This window comes from Mauremys reevesii, linkage group 13 (assembly GCF_016161935.1).
Source record: "Mauremys reevesii isolate NIE-2019 linkage group 13, ASM1616193v1, whole genome shotgun sequence".
NCBI classification, from domain to species: Eukaryota; Metazoa; Chordata; order Testudines; family Geoemydidae; genus Mauremys; species Mauremys reevesii.
In genome coordinates this window covers 4,804,410-4,821,663 of record NC_052635.1, presented here as the reverse complement: position 1 = coordinate 4,821,663, position 17,254 = coordinate 4,804,410, and the positions used below count along the sequence as shown (strand labels likewise).

The 17,254-nt window shown below is 68.0% G+C and overlaps 1 protein-coding gene across 2 annotated transcripts in view; it reads right to left on the bottom strand.

Annotated features, from left to right (window-relative positions):
- Positions 1 to 513: 513 nt before the first annotated feature.
- ZFHX2 (zinc finger homeobox 2) overlaps positions 514 to 17,254 on the bottom strand; it is a 33,005-nt gene continuing 16,264 nt past the window's right edge. The window contains exons 2-10 of one of the 2 annotated variants that reach the window (XM_039498277.1): positions 12,414 to 14,590; positions 10,884 to 11,386; positions 10,413 to 10,653; positions 9,342 to 9,407; positions 9,078 to 9,130; positions 8,536 to 8,739; positions 6,140 to 6,239; positions 2,253 to 5,429; positions 514 to 1,911 (exon numbers count right to left, since the gene is read on the bottom strand). In XM_039498277.1, coding sequence (XP_039354211.1) covers positions 1,139 to 1,911; positions 2,253 to 5,429; positions 6,140 to 6,239; positions 8,536 to 8,739; positions 9,078 to 9,130; positions 9,342 to 9,407; positions 10,413 to 10,653; positions 10,884 to 11,386; positions 12,414 to 14,535 — 7,239 coding nt within the window. In that variant the 5' untranslated portion in view covers positions 14,536 to 14,590 and the 3' untranslated portion in view covers positions 514 to 1,138. The remainder of the gene's footprint in view (positions 1,912 to 2,252; positions 5,430 to 6,139; positions 6,240 to 8,535; positions 8,740 to 9,077; positions 9,131 to 9,341; positions 9,408 to 10,412; positions 10,654 to 10,883; positions 11,387 to 12,413; positions 14,591 to 17,254) is intronic. The other variant, XM_039498278.1, reaches the window with a different exon arrangement.

Below are 17,254 nucleotides of genomic sequence, written 5' to 3'. Positions count from 1 at the left end.
GGACCCTTCGCCGGCGGCGTGGGGCTGAGTTCTCGGGTGGGGGTGGGGGCGTCTGTCAGGTCCTCGCTCGGGCCGTCGTGCGGTTGGTGGGATTTTTGGTTGCGGTGCCACGGTCGGAGAAGCTTTGGCTTCGCAGGGCGGCGGGCGGAAGGGGGGAATTCGTTCCCCGTCCGGCAGCTTGGCTGGATGCGGTTTTGGGGTGGGGAACCGGGCACGTGGGGATCTTTTAAAGCCTTTGAAGGATGGGGGTGGGGAAGCGTCTGTTGATCCACCCCGGGTCGCCCCGGAAAAATTGGGGAGCGAGGGCCGGTCCCGCAAAACCCTCGGCCGTGAGGAGAGAGACTGGAGGGGGGATGGGCCCCCGGTCTCCTGTTTGGTTGGGGCTGCAGCCAGTGTCTGTCTGTCCGTCCGTCCCGACGAGTTCTGTACACAATGGGCGGAGCATGCTCGAGGGGGGAGAGGCAGGATATCGGGGGGATGGGGGCAGGGGTTGCCCCCTTTTCATTCCTTGAGTTTGTCTCTCGTGCTGTCCGTTGAGTTGAGTTTTGGTTTTGGCCTGTCTTGATGGGTAACAGTATGGGGCATGTGCTGGGGGGGCAGCCTGGGGGGCACCTGGGAGTTGGCATGGGGGAAGGGAGGCTGCGGGGAGAGAGAAGTGGGGGGGGTGGGTCATGTGGAAGCCCTGTCTTATGTTATGTGTGGGGCGGGCAGAGTCTGGGGCGCCACCCGTGATACACGGATGGACACACGGGGAGCATGTGTGGGGCATTTGGGGGAGCCTGCATGGTGGGAACATGCCTGACATGTGCGGAGAGGAGGGGGCTTCTGGGGGCCAGCTGTGTTGGGAACACGTCTAGCACATGTGTGGGCATCTTGCCAACCTCGAAGGCGGGGGGTGTGCTTTGAATTCACCCCCCACACGCACACGCACTCAGAAGTGCCAGCTCCCTCCAGCCGGGTTGGCGTATGGGGGGTTGTATCTAGGTCTGGGGCACATTAGGAGTTGGGGAGGCAGCCAGGAGCAGGTTGGGTGTTCCAGGTTGGGGGTCCCTCAGGGTGAAGGGGGTTGGGGGGCGGTTCCCCAGGGCAGGGCGGGGGGCTCCAGGCGCCCCCCGTCTCCAGCTGCACCCCGCGCTGTTCATAAAGCTAGAAGCGTGGTCGAGGTAGAGTTGCTTTTTGGGCTGGGGTCCGAGTGAGGTAACTTTGCTTCCTCTTTGGCAAAGGCCGGGGCGGGGCCGGGGGCGGGGCCGGCGGCGGGGGCGGGGCCGGCCTTGCGGCGGTGGGCGCTGGAGCGGAGGTGGGCCCCCAGCGCCTCCCGCCCGCTGACCAGCACCTCGCACGCCAGGCAGTGGTAGGTGCAGACGGGCACGCGCAGCGGCGCCGGCGCCGGCTGGCCGTAGTAGCAGAAGCCGGCCTGGTGGGCCGTGGCCGCCGCCTCCCCCTCGAACGCCGCCTTGCACTGGCGGCACAGGTAGCGGTGGGTCACGTCCACCGTGGAGACCCCGGCCGGCGCGGGGGCCTCGGGGGCGGGCAGCAGGCTGATGAGGGTCTGAGGTATGACGGGGTTCATGGGGAACAGCCCCGTCTTCATGCCGTACAGCTGCTGGAAGTAGCCGCCGGGCAGCGGGGCGCTGAACAGGGAGGCCGGGGCGCCCGCTGGCACGGAGAAGGGCAGGAACTGGGCGCCCAGGAGCGCGGGCACCGGCGGCTTCACACCCTTCAGGGTCTTTAGGGCGGGGTTGGCTACGGTGCTGGGAAGTCTGGCGGCTCCGGCGAGCGACGCGCTGGCGGCTCCCGGCTCCGGCTGGGTCTCTCTGGGGGGCTCCGGCGCCGAGCTGAGCTGGCTCTGAGGTAAGGGATGTCCTGGCGGCGTGGAACCCAGGAGTCCGGTGCCGGGGGCGGCGGAGGGGCCTGCTCAGAGGAGGGGGATGGGGAGGGGAGGTCACCATGGGGGGCTGAATATCCCTGCCCCCCCTGTCCCACTCTCCCCCCCCACCCGATGGGGGCCCAGAGAGGGCAGGAAGTTGGGAAGGGGGAGGGAAATGGGGGAGGGGGGCACTGCTAGAGGTGAGGGAGTGGGGAGCACGTGGAAGGGGGACAGGAGAGGGGGACGGTGGGTGGGCCCGGGGCGAGGGGGGAGGAGCACTGTAGAGGCGTGGGGGCATGTGGGAGGACACTGGAAGCAGGGGCAGGGAAGCCCCCTTCCCCTCCCCCCACTGACCCCACTCACCTCTCCACGTCCTGCCACTCACCTGCAGTGCCGGCTCCTGGGGGGGCTCCAGGGGGGATGGGCAGGAGTGGGGGCCCTGGCGCCCCATCATGGCCCTCGCTGCGCAGCTGGGCCTGCACGGCCTCCTTGAGCCGGGCCAGGTGGCCACGGGAGAACAGGTGGCCACGGCAGGAGACGTAGAAGTCGTATTTGACCTGGCAGACGGGGCACTCAGCCCGAGGCTCAGGGGGGCCCTCGGAGGGAGCCCCAGGGCCCCCCTCAGCCAAGGCCGCCTTGGCCTTCTTCTCTTTGGCCCGGGCATTCTGGAACCAGACCTGGATGACCCTCTTGGGCAGGCCGATCTCCTCACCCAGCACCTCGCACTCCTGCATGGTGGGCGTTCGGTAGGCCTCATAACACGCCTTCATGATCTTCAGCTGCAGGCTGGACATCTGGGTCCGGTAGCGGCGCTGGCCCAGCAGATCCAGCCCGGCCGCCCCCTCCGACGCCCGCCCATGCCCGCCTGGCGACTCCGGATCGGCCAAGGAGGAGGAAGAGGAGGAAGAAGAGTCACTCAGATCGCCGCCGGATGGGCTCCGGGCTTCGTTCAGCTCTGACGGCTCCGGCTCAGCCTGGTTGATGCTGTAGGGGACACTGGCTGTCCCACCGTCAGAGACGCCACCAGAGACGTTGGCCGTCCCGCCACCGGAGACGTTGGCCGTCCCGCCACCAGAGACACTGGTTGTCCCGCCACCCGAGACGTTGGCCGTCCCGCCACCCGAGACGTTGGCCGTCCCGCCACCAGAGACATTGGTTGTCCCGCCACCGGAGACATTGGTTGTCCCGCCACCAGAGATGTTGACCATCCCGCCACCAGGACTCAACTTGGCCAAGGAACAGGATGGGGAGGTCTTGATGGGGGGGATCCCGGCACTGGCGCTGCACCGGAATTGCCCCTTGCGTTCCCTTGCACGGGTGTTTTGGAACCACACCTGCACCACCCGTTTCTTGAGCCCCACCTCCTCCGAGATACAGTCCAGCATCTTGCGGGTGGGGTTTGAGTCCTGCACGTACCAGCGGTAGAGGACGTCCAGCTGCTCCGGGAGGATGGTGGTGCGGAGACGCTTGTCTCGCGGAGGCTCCCCTTCGCCGCCGCTCCCGCCGCCCGGCGACTGGCTCCCATCCTCGTGCTTCCTCTTCATGGGCGCCCCCTGGCTGCGGGGCAGCTCCGGCAGCGGGTCATGAGGGGCCAGGAGTGCTGAGCCATGGGCGCCTGGTGGATCGGAGGAGAACGTGGGGGCCTTGCTCTCCAGGGGCTCCATGGCTCCATCACTCACTGGCTGATCTTCCTTGGGGTCTCCATCGCCCCTTGGTGCCTCTTCCTCGTCTTCCTCCTCCTCTTCCTCAGCTGGTGGCTTGGGCTCTTCCTCCGGCTCCTCTTCCTCTGGCTCTTCCTCTCCCTCCTCCTCCTCCTCCTCCTCCTCCTCGCCTGCCGCTGAGGGCCGGTCGTCACAGCATTTCTTGAGGTGCCGCACCAGGTCGAAGATGCACCGGAAGGTGGCTTGGCATTTCTTACAGCTGGGTTGGTTGGTGACGGTGCCCCCTCCGGCACCCCCAGCCTCGGCACCATTCTTCCGGGCCTTCTGCCGGGCGTTCTGGAACCACACCACGATGACCCGGTTGGCCAAGCCCAGGAGGACGGAGAGACGCTCCACCTCGCTGTCCTTGGGGTAGGCGCTGGCTTCAAAGAAGGACTGGAGAGCCTGCGACTGGAACTCGGTGAATTTGGTGCGGGAGAACCGCCGGCTCGACAGACCGTCCCGGGATGGGTCCGTCCCTGCTTCCTCTTCCTCACCCCGGACCCACCGCCCTTCGGCTTCGGGCAGTGCCGGGGGCACCACCACTGGCACTGGCTTCATCAGGAAGGGTGGGCAGAGAGGGGGGATGCTGGGGGGCACCGGGGGTGTCTCCGCAGGGGCAGTGCCCTCGGCGGGTGGGTACATGCTGTCGTAGGTCTTCCGGAACTGGGCGGCGTAGCGGCTGAGGGCCTCGAAGGGCAGGAAGCGCCGGTGAACGTGTTCCTCGTGCGTCTTCAGGATGAGCATGTTGGAGAAGACCTTCCCGCACGTGCCGCACCGCAGCTTCTCGGCTGGCGGGCGGGGCAGCGGGGCCACTGGAGGGGGAGCCGCGCCCCCCGCCCCCTGCTTGCCCTCGTTGTACTGGATCACCAGCTCGAAGCCGAAGTTCTCCAGCAGAGCCTTGGCCGCCGGGTGGGAGGCCACGTTGCCTTCCTCTCCACCAGCGTCCTCCTCCGTCTCCGGTTTGGCTGGGGCAGGCGGCGGGGGCGGCGGCGGCAGGGGCGGCTCCTTGGGCGGAGCCAGGATCAGCGGGGCCGACGGGGCCGGCAGGGCCAGGGCCGGCGCTGCCAGCGCGAGCTTGGGCGCCCCCTTGAGGTCGTGCAGGTAGAAGGGCAGGAGGAGCTGCTGCTGTTGCAGCTTGAGGAGGGATTCTGGCACAACCGGGAACTGCGGCAGCAGCGGCGGGGAGAAGAGGGGTGCTGGGAACGGCAGCGCCGTCGGCACCTCCAGGATCTTGGGGGGCTCAGCTTCGGTGAGGGGGGCCGGGGCTGCCTCCCCCGCCTCCCCCGCCTCTCCTTTGCTGGTGGCCTCCGCCTTGGCCACCCGGGAGCGGGTCTGGTGGAGCACCGAGCGCATGTGGATCTCGAGGGTGGAGCTCTGGTTGTAGGACACCCGGCACGTGGTGCATTTGTAGGGCTTGTCGGAGGAGGGCTGGGGGGCACCGGGGCCCCCCGAGTCGCCCCGGGAAGGGGCGGTAGGGTCGGCTGAAGCCTTCTTCATCTTGTGGAGGTGGGAGACGGAGTTGTAGTGGACCAGCAGGATGTTCTTCTGGGTGAAGGATTCTTTGCACACCGTGCACTTGTACGGCCGCGACGGATCCAGGAACTTGTCCAGGGCGAAATTGGTGGCTTTCCGGTAGGACAGGGGGTGCCGGGGGTCCTGCAGGGCCGGCGAGGTCTCGGGGGGGCGCTGCTGCTCTTCAGGGGCGGGAAGCTGGACTGGGGCTTCCTCCTCCCTGTCGTCGGCCTTCGGAGCCGGGGGGGAGGCTGGGCAGGGTGGAGGGGGCAGGTCAGCCGCTGGAGGAGGGGGGGAGGGGGCGGCGGGGAGGGGAGCTGAGGTGGCGGCATCTCCAGCAGGGGGCGCTGCAGGGGGGGAGCGAGAGACAAGTGGGGGGGGGGATCAATAATGGAGGCGGTTCTGGGGAGGAATCCCCCCGTATGCCCCCACACCAGGCCCCCCGGGGAGAATCCTCCCCATCCCCAATTCCCTCCAGACTCCCTGGCCATCTTCCGTCTCCCAGCCCAGCCCCAGGACGGGTCCTGGCCGTGCCCCATCTCCCCGCCCGGCCCCAGGGGGCGCCGTGCCGGGGGGTCCCGGTCCCACCCCATCTCCCCGCCCGGCCCCAGGGGGTCCCGGTCCCGCCCCATCTCCCCGCCCGGCCCCAGGGGGCGCCATGCCAGGGGGTCCCGGTCCCGCCCCATCTCCCCACCCGGCCCCAGGGGCGCCGTGCGGGGTCCCGGTCCGCCCATCTCCCGCCCGGCCCCAGGGGCGCCGTGCGGGGTCCCGGTCCCGCCCCATCTCCCGCCCGGCCCCAGGGGCGCCGTGCCGGGGGTCCCGTCCCGCCCATCTCCCGCCCGGCCCCAGGGGCGCCGTGCCGGGGTCCCGGTCCCGCCCCATCTCCCCGCCCGGCCCCAGGAGGGGCTGTGCCGGGGGGTCCCGGTCCCGCCCCATCTCCCCGCCCGGCCCCAGGGGCTCCCGGTCCCGCCCCATCTCCCCGCCCGGCCCCAGGGGGTGCTGTGCCAGGGGGTCCGGCTGTGCCCCGTCTCCCAGCCTGATGCCGGGGGGTGCTCACCTGTGGGTGCCAGTTCACACTCCCCCCCGCACTCAGGGTTTGGGGCCAGGCTGGGGCTGGGTAGGACTTTGGTGGCAAAGTTCATCTCCACAGTGGTGGCCTGGGGAGAGACGGGAACAGGAGAATTAAACGAGCGGAAAGTTATACCAGGCCCGGACCCCGTCTCCCCCCTGGCCCTGGGGGGCGCAGTGTCAGGGGGTGTCAGCCCGGCACTAGGGGCGCTGTGTCAGGGGGTGTCAGCCTGGCACTAGGGGGCGCTGTGTCGGGGGGGACCCAGCCCGGCACTAGGGGGCGCTGTGTCGGGGATGGTCCCAGCCCGGCACTGGGGGGCGGTGTGGGGGGGGTACCAGCCCGGCACTAGGGGGCGCTGTGTCGGGGACCCAGCCCGGCACTAGGGGCGCTGTGGGGTCCCCGCCCGGCACTAGGGGGCGCTGTGGGGGGGGTCCCAGCCCGGCACTAGGGGGCGCTGTGTCGGGGGTCCCAGCCCGGCACTAGGGGGCGCTGTGTCGGGGTCGCAGCCCGGCACTAGGGGGCGCTGTGGGGGGGGTACCAGCCCAGCACTAGGGGGCGCTGTGTCGGGGGGGTACCAGCCCGGCACTAGGGCGCTGTGTCGGGGTACCAGCCCAGCACTAGGGCGCTGTGGGGGTCCCAGCCCGGCACTAGGGGGCGCTGTGGGGTCCCAGCCCGGCACTAGGGCGCTGTGTCGGGGTCCCAGCCCGGCACTAGGGGGCGCTGTGTCGGGGTACCAGCCCAGCACTAGGGCGCTGTGGGGTACCAGCCCGGCACTAGGCGCTGTGTCGGGGTCCCAGCCCGGCACTAGGCGCTGTGTCGGGGTCCCAGCCCGGCACTAGGGCGCTGTGTCGGGGTCCCAGCCCAGCACTAGGGGCGCTGTGGGGTACCAGCCCGGCACTAGGGGCGCTGTGTCGGGGTACCAGCCCAGCACTAGGGGCGCTGTGGGGGTCCCAGCCCGGCACTAGGGCGCTGTGGGGTCCCAGCCCGGCACTAGCGGGCGCTGTGTCGGGGTTGGTCCCAGCCCGGCACTAGGGCGCTGTGCTGGGGGTCCCAGCCCGGCACTAGGGGCGCTGTGGGGGTCCCAGCCCGGCACTAGGGGCGCTGTGGGGTCCCAGCCCGGCACTAGGGCGCTGTGTCGGGGGGGACCCAGCCCGGCACTAGGGGGCACTGTGGGGGGGGGTCCCAGCCTGGCACTAGGGGGCGCTGTGTCAGGGATGGTCCCGGCCCGGCCCTAGGGGGAGCTGGGGGGCGGGGTCCCAGCCCGGCACGAGGGGCGCTGTGTCGGGGACCCAGCCCGGCACTAGGGGCACTGTGGGGGGGTCCCAGCCCGGCACTCGCGGGCGCTGGGTCGGGGGGGGACCCAGCCCGGCACTAGGGGGCGCTGTGTCAGGGATGGTCCCAGCCCGGCACTAGGGGCGCTGTGGGGTCCCGCCCGGCACTAGGGGCGCTGTGGGGTCCCCGCCTGACACTAGGGGCGCTGTGGGGGTCCCAGCCCGGCACTAGGGGCGCTGTGGGGTCCCAGCCCGGCACTAGGGCGCTGTGGGGTCCCAGCCCGGCACTAGGGGGCGCTGTGTCAGGGATGGTCCCAGCCCGGCACTAGGGGGCGCTGTGTCGGGGGGGGGGTCCCCGCCCAGCACTCGGGGGCGCTGTGTCGGGATGGTCCCCGCCCGGCACTAGGGGGCGCTGGTTTGGGGGGACCCAGCCCGGCACTAGGGCGCTGTGTCGGTGATGGTCCCAGCCCGGCACTAGGGGCGCTGTGTCGGGGTCCCAGCCCGGCACTAGGGCGCTGTGGGGTCCCAGCCCGGCACTAGGGGCGCTGTGGGGTCCCGCCCGGCACTAGGCGCTGTGGGGTCCCCGCCCGGCACTAGGGCGCTGTGTCGGGGTCCCCGCCCGGCACTAGGCGCTGTGGGGGTCCCAGCCCGGCACTAGGGCGCTATGTCGGGGTCCCAGCCCGGCACTAGGGCGCTGTGGGGTCCCGCCCGGCACTAGCGCTGTGGGGTCCCAGCCCGGCACTAGGGGGCGCTGTGTCGGGGATGGTCCCAGCCCGGCACTAGGGGGCGCTGTGGGGGGGGTCCCAGCCCGGCACTAGGGGGCGCTGTGGGGGGGTCCCAGCCCGGCACTAGGGCGCTGTGGGGTCCCCGCCCGGCACTAGGGGCGCTGTGGGGTCCCAGCCCGGCACTAGGGGCGCTGTGGGGTCCCAGCCCGGCACTAGGGGCGCTGTGGGGTCCCAGCCCGGCACTAGGGCGCTGTGGGGTCCCAGCCCGGCACTAGGGCGCTGTGGGGGGGTCCCAGCCCGGCACTAGGGGGCGCTGTGGGGGGGGTCCCAGCCCGGCACTAGGGGGCGCTGTGGGGGGGGTCCCAGCCCGGCACTAGGGGGCGCTCACCACGAGCAGCAGCTTCTCCACGCACTCGGGCACCACGTTGTGGCCGTGGCTGAGGTGGGCGCGCAGGCTGCCTCTGCCCACCAGCTGCTCCTCCTGGCACAGCGGGCACCGGTAGGTTGGCTGCAGGGCATGCTGGGACGTGGCGTGGCTGCGCACCCCCGCCGGCGCCCGGCTCACGTAGCTGCAGTACGGGCAGCAGAACACCTGCGGGCGGGGGGGGGCGGAGAGAGGAGTTGTCAGACCATACGGGAGGGGCCCAGGTGTTTGGGACACGTGAAAAGGACCCAGGCGTCCGGGATGGGGGAAGGGACCCAGGAATCCGGGACCAGAGAGTGGATCCAGGAATCCGGGACATCTGTCCTGCAGCTCCCGGTCCCAGGGGGTGGGGCAGGGAGAGAGAGGGATGGGAAAAAGGGGACCCAGGAGTCCGGGACGGGGGAGAGACTCGGGCAGCTGTCAGGCTTTGGGGCATGGTGGAGGGACCAGGATTGGACCCAGGCGTCCGGGATGGGGAGTCGCCCCCTCCCACTTGGGGTGCTCACCGTGGTCTGGGTTTCCCCCGCTGCTCGGCTCTTCGGCTCTGTCTCGTCCAGTCCTGCAGTGGGTGGGGGGCGGGTTAGTCACTGGCTCTGTCTGCCCTCCCCTCCCGCCCCCCTCCCGGGGCTCCCCTCCCCCCGCCTCTGGGGGAGAGGGCGGAGCCCGGGCGGGGTCCCCCAGCCTAGGACAGCCGCTGCCCAGGAGGGCAAAGCTGGAATCTCCCATGGGGGGCAGGAACCCAGGCGTCCTGAGGGGGAGGGGCCACTCACCTGGGGGCGGGGCTTTGTTCAGAGTCTCTTTCTCGGGGGTCGTGGGGTCAGACGCTGATTCCTTCCCTGGGGGGGCAGACGGGCTGGGTTAGGGGAGTGGGAGCAGTGGGGTGGGGCCAGGGGCATGATGGGATTGATGAAACGCTCCCCCCATCCCTGCCTCGGCTGTTACACTGGCCCCAGAACCAGATGGTGCCCCTCACTCCCGACCCGCAGCCCCCCCCCCCGCCCTGCTGGTGCCCCTCACTCCCGACCCGTAGCCCCGGCTCCCCCCCAGCCCCGCCGGTGCCCCTCACTCCCGACCCGCAGCCTCTGCCCCCCCCAGCCCTGCCGGTGCCCCTCACTCCGACCCGCAGCCCCTGCCCCCCCCCAGCCCTGCCGGTGCCCCTCACTCCCGCCCCGCAGCCCCTGCGAGCCCCGCCCTGGGCTCCCACCTCCCTGCTGGTGCCCCTCACTCCCGAACCGTAGCCCCTGCTCCCCCCAGCCCTGCCCCCTGGCCCTGCCAGTGCCCCTCACTTCCAACCCGTAGCCCCTGCCCCCAGCCCTGCCCCTGGCCCTGCGTGCCCCTCACTCCCGACCCGCAGCCCCTGCCAGCCCAGCCCTGCCGGTGCCCCTCACTCCCGACCCGCAGCCCCTGCTAGCCCCGCCCTGCCGGTGCCCCTCACTCCCGACCCGCAGCCCCCCCCCGCCCTGTTGGTGCCCCTCACTCCCGACCCGCAGCCCCCCAGGTTCAGGGGGTCGGGAAGGGGGGGCAGATTCTGGGCCTGGGGACCCTCACAGGGGCTGTCAGTTACACAGAGAGATAATTTCTCTCTTTCTCTCGCTCATTTTTTTCCGTTCCTTCGTTCTCCCTGCTGGTTGCTAGGCAACGAGTCCCGGTGTCTGTCATAATCCATTAGGAGGGGAGCGTTTCTCCGCAGCCGCTTCGCGCTTGAATGTGTCCCAGGGCGGCAGGAGAATTAGCCACCAAGGGGGGTGGGGAAGAGCGGCCGTGACGACGTTCCTCACTCCCAACCCACAGCCCCATGCGCTGCCGGTGCCCCTCACTCCCGACCCGCAGCCCCTGGGTACCGGTGCTCCGTGGCACGGGCTCGGCCAGGCGGATGCATCTCTCCAGGGCCACGGTGCCCTCGTCTGTGGGTCGCCCGCCCTGCAGCAGGTGGAGGCGGTGCTGGCCCTGGGCGTCGCGGTGCCGGGGGGCCCGCAGGTGCCGCAACATGGCGAGGCAGGAAGGAGCGGTGGTGTTGCAGAGCAGGCAGTGGAAGTGGGGGGGGTCGGGACCCGGTGCCGACGCCTCCAACTCCAGCAGGAACTGGGGTGGGGAGAGAGAGATCAGAGGTGTTGGGGGGAGTCCCATTCACACACCTCATGCCCCGCCCCTTCTGCTGTAGCCCCGCCCCTTCTGCTGTAGCCCCGCCCCTGCTCACCTTGGATCTTAGCTTGCCATCTTCTTGGCCCCCCATCCCTAGACCTGCCTCCTCCCACAGCTCCGCCCCATCCTTACCGTGAAGCCCCCCCTTCCCCGTAGCCCCACCCCCTCACCTTGTAGCTTCGCTCGCCCTCCTCGTGCCCCGCCCCCCGCACGTGCAGCCGCATCTTCTCCTTGCTGTTGGTCTCGTAGTCGCAGAGGTTGCAGCGCAGGTGGAGGGGGGGCGGGGCAGGGGCGGGGCCAGGCTGCAGCTCTGCTCCTCCGGGGGTGGCGATGGGCAGGGCCCCGCCCCCCTCGCGCAGGTGGGCGGCCAGCTGGTACTTGTGGGCGTGCTTGTCGGTCTTGAGGTGCAGCTGGAAGTTGGCCTTGAGCTGGGTGCCGTAGGCGCAGAGCCGGCAGCGGTGGAGATCCCCTGCCACCTCCTTCCACTCAGCCTCGGGCAGCCGGCGCGGAGCTGTGGAGTGGCGAAGTAACTCCTCCACACTGTCCGTGCCGAAGCGCTGGCACACCAGGCAGCCGAAGAGCCGCTCCGATGCCACCGGCGCAGCCAGAGGGGGGGAGGCAGGGGCCAGGGCGGGCAGAGGACATAGGGATGGGGAAAGTGGCACCGGAGCCGCTGGGGGCGGGGCAGAGAGACAAGGGAAAAGAGAAAGAGGAAAAGAAAGAATGAATGAGAGAAAAAGGAACGAGGAAAAGGAAGAAAGAATGACAGGAAAGGGAAGAACGAATGCAAAAGAAAGGAATAAAGAATGAATAAGAAATTGAAAGAAAATGAACAAGAGAATGAATAAAAGAGAGAAAGAAAGAATGAACAAACGAGGGAGAGAGAAGACAAAGAGAATGAACAAATGAAACAGGAAGAAATGAGGATTGAAAAAATGAGCAAGAAAGACAGCCAGAAAGGGGAAACAATTGAAAGAATGAATGAGAGAAGAAAGAGAGAAAGAATGAATGTGTGTGAGCAAGAAAGGAGGAATGAAAGAACAAATGAATTTATAAGAAAGAGAATGGGTAAGAAACAATGAATGAATTAATGAATGAGAGAGAAAAGGAAAGAACAAAAGGAAAAACAGGAATGAATAAAAAATGAAAGTGGAAGGAAGGAAGGAAGGAAAAGAAAGATAGAGCAAAATGTAGAGAGAAGACAGAAGAGAATGGATGAAATCTATTAATATTGACCTGAAAAAACATTTTCCCTGCTGCCCCCACAAACTCTCTTGGGGGATCCCAGCCTTTCCAGCCCCTCCAGGTTATCAGTGTCCTTCCCCAGGGAAGGAGGAAGGGGAATGGTGGGATGGAGCAGGAGGGAGGGGATGGGGCTCTCAGAGGTGGGAGTAGGGTTGGGAAGGGGGCATGGAGCTCACTGGTGGGGTGGACATGGGGAGGAAGGAGAGACATGGGAGCATCTGAACAGGGACCCCCTATTGATGGCCATCCTGAAGTTGGACCCCATTGTTGGCCAACCCAATGTTGACTCAGTTGTTGGCCAACCCAAAATTGACCCCTCTGTTGGCCAACTCACCCAAAATTAACTACCGTGTGGAATGGGGGGCACAGTGTGGGCAGAAGGTCACTGGTGGTGATGGTGGTGACAGTGAGAGATGTGAAGACATCGTGTGAGGCAAAGGGCCGCAGCCCCTTACCTGGTGCTGAAACCGCCCCCTTCCTCCCAGCAGGACCCAGTGGGTGGAAGCCATTGAGCAGCAGCTGTGCTGGTTCCATGGGCTTCTCCACCCGCAGTCCCGGGACGGCGCCGGTGGCTCCTGCATGGTGGTGGCCGTGGTGGTGACCCAGAGCCTGCACCCCATAGAACTGGAAGAGCTCGGTCTGCGGCTGCTGTTTCCCCCCACTGCTGCCCCCTGGCTGTCCCAGGAGCCCGGGCAAGGCCAATGGCAGCCCTTGGTGGAGGAGAAGCACATTCTGCATGTGCTTTTCCGATGTCATGTGGATGCGAAGGTTGCGGGAGATGCCGGTCTCATAGCTGCAGACTTTGCACTGCCAGGACGTCTTGCTCTTGGTCTCTTTCTCCTCAGGGGCCACAGGGGTCGGGGCTGTGGGGGTGGCTGGGGGCACTGGCTGGGCCCCGCCGCTCGTGTTGGCCTGGAAACCCTGAAGGTTGGCTAGATGCTTGTCCGACTGCATGTGGATGCTGAGGTTGCCCTTGGTGGTGGTGGAGTAGTTGCAAGCCTCACAGCGGTATGGCTTGTAGCCACAGTTGTAGCTCTCACCCCGGGCCAGGCGCGGGTGGGGGCCTCCGGCACTGCAGTAGGCGCAGTGGCTGTTGCTCTCGGGATGCTTCTCCTTCATGTGGACATCCAGGGTCTGCTGGTACTTGTAGTGCCAGTTGCATTTGGGGCACTTGAGGGTTTTGCAGGAGTTGCGGGAATGCAGCAGGGACATGTGGCCAGAGAGACTGAGCCCAGGATAGGCCATGGCCGTGTAATCATCCCCAAAGCCAATAGAGACCCCTCCAGTGTTGGGGTGGACCCTGCTGTTGGCCAACCCAACATTGGACTCGCTGTTGGCCTCGTTGCTGAGCTCGGTGTTGGCCACCCCAACAGTGACCTCAGTGTTGGCCTTCCCTAGTGGTGAGTCACCCGGGACATTGGCGCCTCTGGGTGGGCTTTGGCCCTGTGAGCTTTGGTCCAGCAGAAGCCTCAGCCCATCCTCTTCTTCCTTCCTGCCTTCAGCCTTCTCCTCCTCCTCTCCCCCGTTGGCCCAGTCCACGCCGCCGGCCCTTGAATCTTTGGCATCGGGTGGCTTGCGTCCTTCTCGGGGGCTTCTCTCCTCCTCCTCCTCCTCCTCCATTACATTCACCCATCCACTACACATTCCGGCGCTGAGGTCCACCCCGCTGGTGGGGTTATTTGGTTCTAGGAAGCTGAGGGCAGTGCCCTGGAGCATGGCGGGGACTCCGCGGGACAGGGCCCGGCGCTCCCCGGGGCTGAGCCGCACCCCATGGGCCGAGAGGGCATGGGCTGCCAAGGAGCGGCCCTGTCGGAAGGAGAGACGGCAGGCCAAGCACAGCCAGGGTGGCCATGATGGTTCTTCCTCTTGGCCAACTTTGGCTTCCCCCTCCCCGTCGGTGACGGCATCTTTGGGTTCGGTGGGAGAGTTTTTGGCAGAGGTGGTGGGAGCAGAGGCCCTGGCTAGTCGGTAGCTGTGGAAGGCGCCGGAAGGGGGCTGCTCGCCCGGCGCTGAGGTATTCTGGGACATTTGGTCAGTAGACGTAAAGCCTTGGTTGGGGCCGCCATCTTGGACGTGGAGGGTGGACACCGGCAGGGTTGCCGTGGCGCCAGGGTAGCCCTTTGGTAAGAGAACATGGCCGCCGCTGAGGAGATAGGCTGAGCCATCAGGGAAGAAGAGCAGATGGGCTGTGCTGCCACCATCTTCCGCATCCTCTTCATCATCATCATCATCATCATCACCTTCTTCCTCCTCCTCCTCCTTGGCATCTTCCCTGGGGGCGGAGGGATGGAGGAGGGACGGGCTTGGTGCTACTAGGCCGAAGCCTGCCTGGAGTTGTGGGGCGGACAAGATGGCCGCTGGGAGTTTGGCGGGGCCCGGTTCCGGCTGGGGGACGGGGCTGGGCCTCATGGTCTCAGCAGGGCAAGGGGAGGCGGAGGGGGGGTCCGGCAGGGAGGGTTCTTTGGTGGCTGGAGGGGCGGAGGGGTCCTGAGGTGGCCAGCCCGCAGCCCTGGCATCCTGCCCGTCGGCCGGGGGGGCGGAGGAGGAGGAGGAGGCAGAGTTAGAGGGAGCGTCCATGGCGGTGGAGGCAGGAGGAGCGTGGAGGGGTCATCTCAGCGCAGGAGCCGAGACTCTGCGGGTGGGGGGGGAACAGAGTGAGAGAGGGAGGGTGAGAAAAAGGGAGTGTTTGGGATCCCCCTACCCCCCCGGCCCCTCCTCCCTCCTGTCCCCTCCCCCGTCCCTCAGCCGGGACCCCACGAGGCTCATAGAGTGAGGAAGGGGGAGCAGAGCCCCCGAGGGGCAGCGACTGTACTGCATCCCCCCACACCAGCGCCCCCGACTCCGCTGCACCCATCCCCTGTAGGGGGCACCGGCTCCTGTCCGGCCCCAGGGCTGGGCACTGGCTGGTTGGGGACATGGGGCCTGTCCCCTCCATGGGGCACTGGCTGGAGGATCGGGGTACCGGCTGGGGAGGGACTGGCGGGGGAGGGGGGTGGTATTTAAATTGCAAATAAGAGTCACCCAGGCTGGAGGAGGAATTTCCATTGCAAATGGAGCTGGACACAGGATGGGGGGGGGGAGGGGCTGAGAACCACTGGGGGCACTTGGTGGGCATGGGCTGAGGGACACAACTGCCAGGGCAGGAGAGCCTGAGAGCAGCCTGCTCAGGGGGAACCAGGCCGACACCTCCACCTCCTAGAGAGAGCGGGGGGATAGATCCATATAGATAGAGAGTATGGAGGAGGGCTGTATGGAGATGGATGGGTGGGTGCAGGGAGTGGGTGGGGACAGGTGGGTGGGTGCCGGGGGTGGATGGATGGATGGTAGGTGGGTGGGTGCAGGGGCCGGATGGGGACAGGTGGGTGGGTGCCCGGGGTGGATGTGGATGGGAGGATGGATGGGTGCGGGGGCCGGATGGGGACAGGGGGGTGGGTGCCGGGGTGGATGTGGATGGGAGGATGGATGGGTGCAGGGGCCGGATGGGGACAGGTGGGTGGGTGCCGGGGGTGGATGGATGGATGGGTAGGTGGGTGGGTGCAGGGGCCGGAGGGGGACAGCTGCGTGGGTGCCGGGGGTGGATGGACGATAGGAGGATGGATGGGTGCAGGGGTGGGTGGGGACTGGTGGGTGGGTGCCGGGGGTGGATGGATGGATGGTAGGTGGGGGGGTGCAGGGGCCGGATGGGGACAGGTGGGTGGGTGCCAGGGGTGGATGTGGATGGGAGGATGGATGGGTGCAGGGGCCGGATGGGGACAGGTGGGTGGGTGCCGGGGGTGGATGTGGATGGGAGGATGGATGGGTGCAGGGGCCGGAGGGGGACAGGTGGGTGGGTGCCTGGGGGGGATGGAGGGATGGGTAGGGGGGTGGGGGCTGGGGCCGGTTGGGGACAGGTGGGTGGGTGCCGGGGGTGGATGGATGGATGGTAGGTGAGTGGGTGCAGGGGCCGGATGGGGACAGGTGGGTGGGTGCCGGGGGTGGATGGATGGATGGGAGGATGGATGGGTGCAGGGGCCGGATGGGGACAGGTGGGTGGGTGCCGGGGGTGGATGGATGGATGGGTAGGTGGGTGGGTGCAGGGGCCGGATGGGGACAGGTGGGTGGGTGCCGGGGGTGGATGGACGTATAGGAGGATGGATGGGTGCAGGGAGTGGGTGGGGACAGGTGGGTGGGTGCAGGGGTGGATGGATGGATGGTAGGTGGGGGGGTGCTGGGGCGGTTTGGGGACTGGTTGTTGGGTGGCGGGGGTGGTGGGACGTATTGGAGGTTGGATGGGTGCAGGGGCCGGATGGGGACAGGTGGGTGGGTGCTGGGGGTGGATGGACGTATAGGAGGAGGGATGGGTGTAGGGAGGGGGTGGGGACAGGTGGGTGGGTGCCGGGGGTGGAGGGATGGATGGTAGGTGGGTGGGTGCAGGGGCCGGATGGGGACAGGTGGGTGGGTGCCGGGGTGGATGTGGATGGTAGGTGGGTGGGTGCAGGGGCCGGATGGGGACAGGTGGGTGGGTGCCGGGGTGGATGGATGGATGGTAGGTGGGTGGGTGCAGGGGCCGGATGGGGACAGGTGGGTGGGTGCCGGGGGTGGATGGATGGATGGTAGGTGGGTGGGTGCAGGGGCCGGATGGGGACAGGTGGGTGGGTGCCGGGGGTGGATGGATGGATGGTAGGTGGGTGGGTGCTGGGGCGGTTGGGGTACTGGTGGGTGGGTGCCGGGGGTGGATGGACGTATAGGAGGATGGATGGGTGTAGGGAGTGGGTGAGGACAGGTGGGTGGGTGCCGGGGGTGGATGGATGGATGGGTAGGTGGGTGGGTGCAGGGGCCGGATGGGGACTGGTGGGTGGGGGCCGGGGGTGGATGGCTGGATGGTCGGTGGGGGGGGCCAGGGGCCGGTTGGGGACTGGTGGGTGGGTGCCGGGGGTGGATGGATGGATGGGTAGGTGGGTGGGTGCAGGGGCCGGATGGGGACAGGTGGGTGGGTGCCGGGGGTGGATGGATGGATGGTAGGTGGGTGGGTGCAGGGGCCGGATGGGGACAGGTGGGTGGGTGCCGGGGGTGGATGGACGTATAGGAGGATGGATGGGTGCAGGGGCCGGATGGGGACAGGTGGGTGGGTGCCGGGGGTGGATGGACGTATAGGAGGATGGATGGGTGCAGGGAGTGGGTGGGGACAGGTGGGTGGGTGCCGGGGGTGGATGGACGGATAGGAGGATGGATGGGTGCAGGGAGTGGGTGGGGACAGGTGGGTGGGTGCCGGGGGTGGATGGACGTATAGGAGGATGGATGGGTGCAGGGAGTGGGT